Source organism: Rhinopithecus bieti, unplaced genomic scaffold (assembly GCF_001698545.2).
Source record: "Rhinopithecus bieti isolate Rb0 unplaced genomic scaffold, ASM169854v2 scaffold_3615, whole genome shotgun sequence".
NCBI classification, from domain to species: Eukaryota; Metazoa; Chordata; class Mammalia; order Primates; family Cercopithecidae; genus Rhinopithecus; species Rhinopithecus bieti.
Genome location: NW_016804369.1, coordinates 1901235 through 1914874, shown reverse-complemented (window position 1 = coordinate 1914874; position 13640 = coordinate 1901235). Strand labels below are relative to the sequence as shown.

Genomic DNA, 13640 nt, shown 5'->3' with positions numbered 1-13640 from the left:
GCACATGTCTCGGAACTTAAAATGAAACTAAAAACAAAACAAAGAGTGGGCTTCTCCAGGTGTCCAAATTGCATCAGCAGTTGCTACATTTTAATAATATCTAGTGAAAACTCATGACTTTTTTTATACTTCATAATTCAACTGGGATTTTACCCAATTTGTTTAAGGTAGTTACTGTCTTCAGGCCAATGTCACATCTGGGCTTTGGCATTCAGAGTAGTAGTAATGTTGGAAAGCATCGGGGGTCATTTTGAATGGTGAAAGAGAATCCTGCAGAAATGAATTTGCTATGTTAATATCTTAGCCTTGTTTTGTCTTTCTAGCCAATTTTTTCCCAATAGGTTAGAATCCTTCTGAGCCAATGCCGTAACATCTGTCTGAGAAAAAGACAGAAATCCAAGATAATGTATTTCACAGTAAAAATTTCTCTCCACTGTCAGATAACACAGCAGACTAGGTAAGACTAAACTCTGTATGCTATTATCCTTTTCCACCTAAAGTCACTATAATTTTGCCTCATTCACCCAAGGTTCACACAGGAAAAGCATTCCCCATGTCAACTTTGCATACAGGCCGAGACTTTATTCTGTTAAAGTCGCCTTCCTCACAAAGGTTCCAAAGCACCTACGTATAAAAACAGAAGCCCTCCCAACGGTTCGCTCTCCTGAGGAGAGAGTTAACTTAGAATGACTGATGGGTTGCCATCACGAACGTGCCCACTGCATTAACAACACCTCCCACAAAAGGGTTTTTGAGGAACTCACTAAAAATGGAACAAGTTTTGGCTGGGCACGGTGGCTCATGCCTGTAATCCCAGCACTTTAGGAGGCTGAGGCCAGTGGATCACTTGAGGCCAGGAGTTTGAGACCAGCCTAGCCATCATGGTGAAACCTCGTCTCTACTAAAAATACAAAAATTAGTTCAGCATGGTGGTGCATGCCTGTAATCCCGGCTATTCAGGAGACTAAGGCATGAGAATTCCTTGAACCCAGAAGGTAGAGGTTGCAGTGAGCTGAGATTGTGCCACTGCACTCCAACCTGGGGAACACAGCGACTCTGTCCCAAAAAAAGAGGGCCAAGTTTCCTGACTTTACCACTGAATCCTCCTCCTGTGCTACTAAGGCCATTTCCTGGTGCCCGCCAGTGCCCACTGTAAGCTCCGGCTGGCATTCTGCTTTTCTCACGGTCAGTGAGTGTGGCTCCTGGCTGCACACAGCAGCTCGGCTCAGAAGCCACTTTTCTCATAAGCACCTCTGTCTCAGATAAAACTTCTTGACCTGTAGAAAACTAAGTGTATTACAAATCTAAACATTTTTTACTAGAAAACAATCTGTGGATAGGTTATGTATGTAAAAAATACAAAAGCAATCTACAGAAGCAATTCTTAATCTCCATATATGTAGTAAATACCACAGAAAATAATCCTCTTCTCCCAACAAAAAACTGTACTTGGAAACCTCTGTTCAGACACTAGGAAACCATGGGCTTTCTTAATTATGTTTGACCAAATTAGCTGAAAAAATGTTTATAAAAAATATAAGAACAAAAGTAAACTGTATTAAAAATGGTAAAGCATAGGGGCTATGCTAAAGAAACCACCACTCATCACACGGAACTTACCATTCTGGTCTGGTAACCTCTACGTCAATAACTGTTCCAGGAAGTGGATTCTGAAGTCTTCCTCCAGACTGAGCAAAAAATCTGGCGTTCACTCTTTTCTTCACCACAATTACCGTTAGTCTAGGGCTTAAAAATGATGATGAATGTAACTACATTTAGCCAGTCATATTTTCACGGCATTCATTCATTCAGGTGTTCATATGCTCCATGTAAAAAGGAACACACCTCTCCTGGGGCGTATCACCTGTCCAGGTTGTGGAGAAGGATCAGGATCTTACTCTTGACAAGAGTAAAGACCAGGGATAAATGGTGAGAGGGAAACCAAATGGCACCTGTGTCTGGTGACACGCGGTCATGTAGATGGTTTATCCACAGACCAAACACATTACATACCTATCACACCAAAATGTTAAACCCAGCATGTCTTCAAAATTCACAGTTTATAACAGTCTTCAGTGGGCATTTTCTACCATGTAGAAAATATAATACTAACTCTAAAATCTGTGCTAGTAAGTGGATTTAAGTAGTGCTTTTCAAAATGACTGGCTCACAATCCATCAGGGGACACACACACACACTCTCACAGACGTCTACATATTCATACACCTTTGTCGGGAGCAGCTGCTTCATTTCATATTAGCGTCTCACTGGAGTCTCAAATGACATTTTGTGCAGACCCTAGGACAGCCCCATACTCCTTGGCCTACCACATGTCAGATGCATCCATACAGAGGATGCCCTTTTTAGCCATCTGTATTCTTCAGGCAGCTCTCCTGTGTCACGGTTCATCAGGCTTCTTGGCCTGGACACATCTGTGCACGCTCAGCTGTCCCCGCTGGCAGATCCCTGGCCCTTCTGCCATGCCCTCTGACCCTGCTGAGAGCAGCCCTGCACTCGGCACTGTGTGGTCTGCTAGAGCACCTTTCACATCCTTTTCCACCCCCTCCTCCAGGCTCACTTCAAATCCTTCTGAAGTAGCCACACTTGTACACACATAATCCATATAGTTAATCCATGAATTAGAACAGGTAGTAATTAGAACAGCACTGCCAGGTAGTAAGCCCTACATAAATATAATTATTAGCACCTCCATCTCCAACTACAACATTAGTTCCTTAAGAGGGCAGATACACTTGATTTCCAACACTGGAAAACAGAGGGTTTTATACAGTATGGACCTAGTAATGTTTGACTCGGCAGTTTTGCTGATGTTTTTCACTGATAATTAAACAGGGCAAGAAACTCAGCGAGAGTACTTGAGTAAGCAGAGGACATCTTCAGAAATGTCCCTCTCTGCCTATGTAGACAATTGCTGCCCAGCGACTGCCCGCTGTTAATAGCTCTGAATATAAGAAAACCACAATGAACGTGTTGAAAAAATGTACAGTCCTCTGTTTCAAATGCCTGCCACTTACAGAGATTAAGTTCAGCATAGGGCCTTGTTAGAAAGTGATTACTATCTAGGACTTCATGATAGCATCCAAAACAAGTATCAGTCTTGGGAACAGAAGGGCATAAGGTGGATAATATTAATCCTGTAACATCACAAGAAACAATTTAGCAAATATAGTAACAGAAAAGCAGGTCACAAATATGCTGGCCTGACTTTCTGATTTGTTCTTGTATCAAACATTCTAAATCAGCTACCCTGTGATGCGTCTCCATAAAAGCTTAAAAGCAACATTTCAATTTAAAAGCAAACATTGTGGTTCTAATGATAAATTTTATTTATTTATTTATTTATTTATTTATNATCTGGTCAGGGTGTCGGTTTCTTCCTGATTTAATCTAGGAGGGTTGCATATTTCCTGGAATTTATCTATTTCCTCTAGATTTTCTAGTTTGTGCATAGTAGCCTCAAATTAGGTTTGTGTTTCTGTGGCATTGTTTATAATATTTCTGGTTTCATTTCTAATTGAGCTTATTTGGTTCTTTTCTCTTCTTTTCATCATGGTAGTTGTTACCTAGGTACTTTTTTACACTGTGGTATTATTTTATAGGTCCTGTGAGATTTATGCTTTGAAGAAGTTCTATTTTGGTGCATATTAAGCTCTTGTTTCCAGATAGAACTCTTTTTGGCATTCCATTTATTTATTTATTTATTTATTTATTATCTATTTATTTTGAGATGGAGCCTTGCTCTGTCACCCAGGCTGGAGTGCACTGGCACAATCTCGGCTCGCTCCAAGCTCCGCCTCCCGAGTTCACGTCATTCTCCTGCCTCAGCCTCCTGAGTAGCTGGGACTACAGGCACCCGCCACCGCGCCCGGCTAATTTTTTGCATTTTTAATGGAGACGGGGTTTCACCATGTTAGCCAGGATGGTCTCCATCTCCTGACCTTGTGATCCACCCGCCTTGGCCTCCCAAAGTGCTGGGATTACAGGCGTGAGCCACCACGCCCGGCCAATGATAACTATTATACAAACATTTAAGTCCAAACTTTGCATTTTTTAAAAGTGAAGAATAATTCTCAGATATTCTACCTTTACATACAACTTGAAGGTTTTTCCCAAAAGAACTGCCTACCACGTATCGAATACTTACTGGATACTGTGTGAAGTGCATTACGTATATTTTCATTTACTCCTTTCAATGCCTCACTTAACTGTTCCCCTCTTCTACAAACGAAGGTAAAGCTGGGATTAACTGAACTCTGATTTTAAGACGTATTGCTCTTTACCACTGATCTCTACTGCCACCAATTACCAGCACAGTTCACAGTGTGCAGTCTACTTCACGCAACAGTGTGCTAAGAGTCAGCCCAAGCAGTCGACTCAGGTTCTCCTTCCCTGCAACACTGTGTTCCCACCCAGCTGCTGATGGAGCTGGGCAGGTGCACCCAGCAGCTGCACCAGGCTCTACTTTGCACACCCAGGACGACTGTTCACAGGTACTCATTCACTAGGGGGGCAACCTCCTCTTTAAGAGCCGTTCCTGCCAGTCCTTCTGGGAATCAAACCCAAAGGACCCTAAGAAACAGAGATGACCCGGCAAAGCCAAGAGTATGTACTCCTAGTAGCCTAACAATTCAGCTCAAGGGAATGTGACGAACTTGCACAATGACCTCTATTCATCATTTCTTGACAATCTTCACTTCAGGTATGAAGAAATGACAATGAAGACTAGAAAACACTGTGTGCTCAAGTAGTAAATCACAGGAAAAAAAGAGTAGGAAAGAAGCAGTCCAAGTTAGATCCTTCTTTACTCCCTGCGACACACACCACACCATACCTCCCCACACAGACAGAAAGGTCAAGTCAGATAACAGTATAAAATAAGGCTTGGAAAGCCTGAAAACAAAAAAGTATCATTATTTGACAAAATATAAGCATTAAGAGTCTTAAGGGAATAGGAAAGAACATTAACTTTCATTTCCAAAATATTAAAAAAATGCGTAGTCTTTTAATATGAAACACAGCTATTTCAAAAAAGATAAAAACACTCCTGACTTTCTCTGAGACCTTCATGGCATCACATCTCATTTTAAGAAACGTCTGGGATAAACACTCATTGTGTGGGGCCTTTTAGCATTGGCCAAAGATGACTCAGAAGGCCCTTAGTAGAAATCAGGAATGAGCTCTTGGTGCTTGTCCTTTTCCTACGTACCAGGTAAAATCAAGCCCCCGATATGGCCAGTGGCTTTCTGAATCCCTCCTTTCTATAATGATACAAAGTGCTGAAATACAAGAATAATGGGTGTGTAATACGTATGTGCAAGCACACAAAACAGGATTCAAGATCTTCCAAATATCCTGAAAAGTTCAGTCTTTAAATCTGTACTCTACCATGCACTTAGCCCTTAATACAACCATCCCTGATTTCAAATCACTCACAGATCTGATAAAGAGAAAGAGGACTAGTTAATGTAACTTATTAAAACGGCTATCTTGCAATAGTACACATTTTACTGACTCATAATGGCACTGATGGAAATGTTTGTAGGCGAGCAGAGGAAGACAAAAACTAATATGGGTTTCACAGGAAAACAAGTGCAGATTTGGATACTATCCTCGGCCATCCACATCGCTTACAGGGAGAAAGCAGAGGCCGGGAGTTGTGGCTTATGCCTGTCATCCTAGCACTTTGGGAGGCCGAGGTGGTGGATCACCTGAGGGTGGGAGTTCGAGACCAGCCTGGCAAACATGGTGAAACCCTGTCTCTGTGAAAAATATAAAAATTAGCCAGGTGTGGTGGTGCACACCTGTAATCCCAGCTACTCAGGAGGCTAGGGCCGGAGAATTGCCTGAACCTGGGAGGCGGAGGTTGCAGTGAGCTGAGATCGTGCCACTTCACTCCAGCCTGGGCAACAGAGTAAGACTCTGTCTCAAAAAAAAAAAAAAAAAAGAGAAAGGAGAACCACCCCCTGCCCCATGAGACTAGATGCTCACCAATCACCTTACTGATCAAACACAAGTCCATAAGGAAATGAAACAAGTATTCAGTAAGTTAAGACTGTCATGAACACTTATTTCAATAGTGAATCCTGTGGACACCTTTGGATGTACAGAATTATCAGATACCCGCACTCCAAGGTCTTAGGTAAGAAGGCCGATCGATGATTGGTAATGGTGTCTTACCATGCTGCCCTGCGAAGGAATGACCCTCTATACTACCCCACAACACAGCCTTCTCGTGAAAAATTTCCAATAGAAACTTCCCTCTGCCCTTCCCATTACCTCAAAGGCCCTACCGTCCCTATCAAGTTAGTTTCTCCCTTACCCTTTCATCTTGTGATGCTAATTTCAAAGATGTGCAGTTTTGGAAAATGCTTTACAATTTGCATGCTTACTTGTAACCTCTACCAATGGATTTTAGACAATCCAAAAACTGCGGCACTTCGTAGTTCACCAGTGTTTTGAGCTGGCCGTCTCCTACGCCATCACGGTACACGATGATCCGGCTGGGCATGTACTCATTGCAGCTATTCCAAGCCCTCAGAGCCGCTGAAACAGGCCAGAGAAGTTTTACATCAATTCATGCCTACAACACAACCAGTCTGTTCTTCCCCAATTCTGGGCACATCAGTAACACACTTCAGGGTGATTTCTGGAAGACCCCAGGTTAGAGAGCAGAAAGGCAACCCCACAGGAGACTAACCTTGCAGGCAGACTTTGAGCCCATCTACCAGCTCCTGTCCTCTATCCTGAAATATGCAGCGTGAGAACCAGCTATTCAGAGAAAAACACAGCTAGAATGAGAATGCAATTGTCTACCAATTTTTCCTTTCTGAATGATTCTATATTTATTTCACTCTTAACAATCTGTCATCTTTGTAACTGCCTTAAAGATATCTGCTACCATCTCCAAATACTTTATAAAACCTTACACAGAGGGAGCAGGATACAGGAGATCCCGTATCAGCATCACAAACTGTGTCTGTTTTCATTACAAATCACTACCATGATTCCAGCTGCTGGGGAGAAAACAGAATTTAGTTATAATACCCAGGGGTGCTGTCCAGGTTTATTACACCTAAATACACACAGAAGCACACTCATGGCTATGCTCTTGAGAAACCATTCATTGTAAGTCTCACTCTTCTAAAAGATAAAAGACCTTCAGCTCCATCCATCACCTCTAGCAAACTAATGCAGGAACAGAAAACCAAATACCACGGGTTTTCACTTGTAAGTGGGCGCTAAATGATGAGAACTCATGGGCACAAAGAGGACAACAGACACCAGGGCCTACTTGAGGGTGGAAGGTGGGAGGAGGGAGAGGAGCAGAAAAAAAATAACTACTGGGTACTAGATTTAGTACCTGAGTGATGAAATAACCTGAACAGCAAACCTCATGACATGAGTTCAGCTATGTAACAAACCTGCACATGTACCCCTGAAACTAAAAGTAAAAAATGATAAAATACCTTGAAACATATCCATTACTAATGTCAACAACTAATATGCCTTCAATTTTCATATATTACTATTCTTGGCAATTCCCTTAGTTCCAAGAAAAGCACTGAAAAATAATGTTATCATGTTGAAATACAAGTGACTGGATAAACCGAAGTGGTTTTTCTACATGAAAATGTGAAACTACATTTCAGTGGCCAGTAAATATTATTAAACAAACACATTTTATTTTTATTTATTTATTTATTTTCGAGACAGAGTTTCGCTCTTATTGCCTAGGCTGGAATGCAGTGGCACGATCTCGGCTCACCACAATCTCTGCCTCCTGAGTTCAAGCGATTCTCCTGCCTCAGTTTCCTGAGTAGCTGGGATTACAGGCATGACACCACCATGCCTGGCGAATTTCTTTTGTATTTTTAGTAGAGATGGAGTTTCTTCATGTTGGTCAGGCTGATCTCAAACTCCCAACCTCAAGTGATCTGCCCGCCTCAGCCTCCCAAAGTGCTGGGATTACAGGCGTGAGCCACCACACCCGGCCTAAACAAATACATTTTTAGAGAGAGTCACATTTAACAAGATGTACTTGCCAATACATATGACAAAACAAAAATCTGAAATGCAGTTTGACTAATATAGGATGAAGGTCATTCAAGAGCTAATGTAGGTCATTATTTTTCTTTCCTAAATTTGTTGCCATGTATAATTGAGAAACTGGAAGGATAACAACGAAGAATGAACACTACTCCTGAACCTGCAGACCCCTGCTTTATGTCCTCACTGCTACGCACAGTAGCCCAGTCTCACTCACCGGGTCATCCCTTCATTGATGCTGGCAACAAATCCTGCAATTGACCTCCGTCCAGCTGTGGTGTCATGGTAACAATCAATGCCAACGATCATCGCTAGCTTCAGCTTGAATACAAATATGGTAATTTTAGATACAGCAGAGTACTAGCAACATTTAAAAAGTAAATCCATTTTCTTAAATACCAATTTTAAAACTGCATCTACCAATTAAATCAAACTCACGGGGATGTCCACCCTCCAAAGCTCTCCTCCCATCTTGCAATTCATCTGCAGGGCAATCTTTGTAGCAATGGCCATGACAGTTTGCTGTTTGCCTAAGGTTCGGGCCACCACACATTGACTTGGGGTAGGGCAATCTGTACACAGGTATTTTTTAATAGCATCATATTTGTCCTTCCGATTACTTGACAACAGACAGACAACCTAAAAACAAAGTGTCTTCGTTACAAAGAATTAGGAGACAGATGATTAAGAGTAAGGGAGAGGACAGGAAACTAAACTCACCTGTGGAGTATCAAGGTCAAGAACATGATCATTTATTTTACTATTTACTTCAGCCACACAGCTAATCAGTAGGACATTAACAAATACTGCTCATCATGTGCAACTAAATAAACGCATGTGAAGCAAATAAATCATGTTAAGCAAACTACGAGTCAAAACTGAATACTGTTTAAACTTGAGAACTTAAATATGCTCTATGTAACCAGTGTGGAAAAATTTAGAGACAGAAAACAGGGTAATATAAGTTAATGATAAGTGACAGGTAGACAAATCAAAGATTTTCTACAGTCTTAATTTACTCATGATTCACCTATGATCATAACTTGTAAGTTTTAAAGCTCTGGATTGAGAATCTGATCAAACTATGAACTTTCACAGGAGGTCCATGGACAATTTTGGGGACAAAACAGGCGCCTGATCTAAATGTACCCCTGCCCCAATTCTGGGCATCCAAGTTTAACTTTCTGGAGTTTTTTGTTTTGTTTTGCTTTTGAGACGGAGTTTTGCTCTTGTTGCCCAGGCTGGAGTGCAGTGGCGCAATCTCGGCTCACTGCAACCTCTGCCTCCTGGGTTCCACTGATTCTCCTGCCTCAGCCTCCCGAGTAGCTGGGACTAGAGGTGCACCCCACCACGCCTGGCTAATTTTTGTGTTTTTAGTAGAGATGGGGTTTCACCATGTTGGCCAAGATGTTCTCAATTTCCTGACTTGTCATCCGCCTGCCTCGGCCTCCCAAAGTGCTGGGATTACAGGCATGAACCACCACGCCTGGCCTGAATCCAGCTTTTAACTCACTGTCATGTTCTCCAATTTATGTTCCCAGATTCTTCTCTTCCCTTTCTATAGTGCCCAGCAAAATAATTTTCCCACCTTGGGTGTTTCCGTTACCTAGATAACATAATAGATACCTGCTTGTGGGATCTAAAGTGTGAGACGGAGGGCTAAACTAACAAACACATGAGAGGAAGCCGATTCACTTCTTAGGCTTACAGCAACACAGATGTATTGTTTATCATGAAGTCTGTTTTTGCCAGCTCATTGCAATGTGGCTGTACGAACACTCAGTGGGGCAGAAGACACTTGTCCTAGCACTCACTGCCCCACAGCGTGCTGCTGTCCTCAGAATGCTTCCCGTCAACTAGAAATGTGCTTTCCATTTGTTTTAAAAAATAGCCGAGGAAATAAATGTCTAATAAAAATAATCAGTGAAATCGTTGAACTAATGATTATTCACAGGCATGTCATTTTTCCCTTCCTGCTTTACAATCATAATCACATAATAGTATAACCTATCATAATTTTCCTTACCACTTAAATTTTAATCTCATATTGTCATTCTTTTGCAAGTTCCATGTTCTCTCAGCAGATTTGCGGCAATTTTATGCTACAGATATAAAAAGCAATAGGAATGTACTGAACTTCTATGTCTCACCCACTACAGTCCCAGGCTACTATTACCTTTGTGTGTCAGTTTTCTAACAATCATCAACCAACTCTGCTAAAAATAAGAAGTGAAGTACTTGACTTGGAGATTTTATCAGGCAGAGCTCCACCAAAATAGATGGAATATTCAACCTGGACAAGTTGAGAGAACCTGAATAAAAGGACTACTTGTAAGACACCTTCCCCCACACCCAGGGGCTCATGGCAGCAAAAGCAGAGCAGGGAACGGTTATGGGAACAGGGCATGGGGGTGGAGAGTGAGAGGAACCCTCTGCAGGGGTCATGGCCTTTGGCCTGGCTGTGCTTTCACTTCTGCAAAGTCAATGTCTAAGCCCTACTCTTTCTCTTCCACTAGGGACCAGGAAGTCTTGAGGCCACAATTCCAAGTTCTTGGACAAAGACTGAATGGAAAGGAGATTCTAGACCAAATGTGATTAAGATTTGGACAACTCCGGAGGTCCCTGGCACTGAGTCTGACTCTATTTTGCTACATTAAGCTGGGTATGTGGACTTAAAAACAAAACTATGACACTGCATCTCATGTTTATAAAGACTACATTCTAGATGCAAACTAAAAACAAAAACCACATCAGTGTGACAGAATTTCAGGGTGGGGAGGAGTGTTGGAGAAGAGATGTAAGTCAGAAAGCTTTAAAGTTGAAAACCCTGGCTCGGAAACACAAAGGCAAGCTTGAGAAAAGCGTGTCAGCAGGTGTGCAGGGATGTGCATCTGAGAAACGATGAGCAGGATGGCAGCCTGACTGCATCTGAAGCGCTGCCATGGTGAACAAGGCCAGGCTGTCGTGGTACAACATGTTGCGCCTGGAACACAGAAGGCCCCGTTCTCAGCGCTGGGGACACGACATGAACGAGGCTCTAGAAAGCAGTGTGCCAGAGTGACAGTTTCTAACCAACAATGTATAGAAAGCTGGACAAACAGTGAAGTCAAGACACACCTGACAGCCTAAAAAACTAGTTTGAGAAAAGGGGTGTCATTTTCCCTTGAATAATTCAAAAAACTTACTGGGATTGGGAAAAACAAAGAGTTAACTCAGACTCACCGAGTTTCAGGAGCTGACTGGAAGCAGCAGCAGCAACAGTGATTAACACGTCCTGGGCTACTAGGGGAGGCCAGGCATGACAAGGCCATGAAACTTCAGAAGTGCTATGAGGGTTCACTACTATTATTACTACCACCCAAGTTTGTTCAGAAAAGGAAATAAAGCCAGAAGCACTTGATGAAGAGCAGGCAAATGGCTGAGCTAAGATGTGAACCCAGGGGTTTGATTTCAGTTTACCCTCTTAATAACTGTGCTACAAATCACAACAAAAATGAAACCACAACACATACTTGCTGCACATCCCCACAATTTCAGATCACCGACGAAAACCACCCGTCACTAAGTGGCTGCCATCATCTAATGTCCCCATCTCCAATTGCTAACCCTCTGCACCTTCCCCATGCCCACGCCAGGCAGCGAGACTCTGGCAAACCGGCATATGGGCTCTTCGGGACTCAGTCCTCCCCTCCTGAGTCATCACTCACTCACCTGGACGGGTGGGTCAAGCACACACACAACAACATGTTTGCAGATAACAGGGGAAAGAGCTTAGGAGAGTAGTTGAATCTGTACCCTGACCCCTCGGGGTGAGGTGGATGCACGTGGAAGCTGACAAGCTGCTGAGTGTCACTCAGGGCTCCCTGCTCTCTGTGACCCTGCTCTTCCCATACCTGGGACTAGGCTGTCTGGGGAGCTTCCATGTAATTACACCACCATACGTCTATGTGCGCCGAACAACAGCTGATTTTGACTTTTGTGCTTTCCTGTATTTTCCAAATTTTCTAGACTAAGTAAAGCCTTTGAGTCTGAATAAATTAAAGATGGCTTTGTATTTCTCCACTCCTTCCTCACCTTTTGCAGTGTGCAAACCAAGCTCCCAGGTACACAAGTAAAGCCAGCATTAGCTTAGCTACTTTATGGTTACAAAACATATTTTGTGCCTAGTTTGAGAACCTAATAACATTTGAAAAAAGAACCCCAAGTTCCAAGATATGCAAATGCCCCTCTGAAAAGCTCTTTCACGGAAAGCTGCCTATATGTCAATTAGCTACTTACTATCTGGGTGTCTGTTGTGACCTTTTGCTGTAAGACTCTTAAGTAGGCTTCAGTTCTATCATCCACTTCAATCCTAGAATGAAAGTACACAATCCAACATTCAGACAAAGTCACGACAATGGACCACGCATAAACACTTTCCTATGTAACACACAAAACATTTCTCTATAGAACATGAAACCAAACACTGAGACCAGCCATTCATTCAAAGGGCTGTTTCTAATACAAACAAGAGCAATAGTTGAAGCAGGTTTGAGAAACTGTCTGACTTGGTTGTTTCTCCCACCCATTCTTAGTTATTAAAATGTATCTGTTTATCTACATTACAGGGAGCCATATCAAATCTTTCCATTAAAATAACGTTGTTTGTATTTTTAATAGTTCCATGGCTTTCGAGTTCCCAGCCCCTCCAAATGACTGCTAAGCAATTCTCAGAGCAGAAATGATTTGATTAACTTACATTATTGCTTTTTTCATTTGCATGCCCATGGCTGGTGTAACTTTAAATAGATTTTGTATCAATGAATTGGCTGCTTCATAATTTCTTCGCGTATAGATCAACAGCCAGTTATCTAGTGGCTTAACACTAATTAATGGTGCACCTCTTGTTTCTTTTGACCAATCTGCAAATTGTGGATTGTAATCAAACTAGAAGAGAGTTCAGACACACTGTCAATTCCATTGTAAGTTCTCAATCATCAAGCCAAAAAGTCTTCAATAATTCTACCCTGGCATATTTTGAAACTTAGTGTACTACTCTCATACATGAATTAAAGGGACAGAGAAAATGTCCTCGGTAGGGGCAGAGTCTAAAACGTATCCAAAGGATGATGACAATTTTATTTAGAATACACTCATACTGACAGCTGCTCCTCAAATGCTTACTTGGACCAGGTCCTTCCCTAAGTGCTTTAGTTGCATTCTCCTTAATCTTTTCAAAAATCTTACAAGTATAGCTACTCTTTTCTTCATAATGAAAATATTAAAAAATAAGGCTTTGAGAGTAAAGTAACTTGACTGAGGTGTTACATGCCACAAGCAAGCTACAAAAATATCTGACAGCAAGACAGTGAAATAAACGCGAGGCACAGCACCCAAGTGCTGGTCATCACAGGGAGCAGCCCGGTGTCTTCTGCGTGTTCTGGCCACCTCCCTGACTGGCCTCATGCAGGGGATAGCATAAACGATGCAACCAGAATATTAAGTTACATTGTGAGACCACTGTTCACAGTACATTTCAAAGGCAGGAAGGACACCATTTTCTAAAAAAAAAAAAAAAAAAAAAAAAAAAAAAA

General features: G+C 42.1%; 1 protein-coding gene across 4 annotated transcripts in view; it reads right to left on the bottom strand.

Moving 5' to 3' along the window:
* PIWIL1 (piwi like RNA-mediated gene silencing 1) overlaps positions 1 to 13640 on the bottom strand; it is a 65439-nt gene that overhangs the window by 33474 nt on the left and 18325 nt on the right. For all 4 annotated transcript variants that reach the window (XM_017867552.1, XM_017867549.1, XM_017867550.1 and 1 more), the window contains exons 13-19: positions 12806 to 12993; positions 12346 to 12418; positions 8506 to 8706; positions 8285 to 8388; positions 6719 to 6789; positions 6411 to 6564; positions 1621 to 1746 (exon numbers count right to left, since the gene is read on the bottom strand). In XM_017867552.1, the coding sequence (XP_017723041.1) occupies positions 1621 to 1746; positions 6411 to 6564; positions 6719 to 6789; positions 8285 to 8388; positions 8506 to 8706; positions 12346 to 12418; positions 12806 to 12993 (917 nt within the window). The remainder of the gene's footprint in view (positions 1 to 1620; positions 1747 to 6410; positions 6565 to 6718; positions 6790 to 8284; positions 8389 to 8505; positions 8707 to 12345; positions 12419 to 12805; positions 12994 to 13640) is intronic.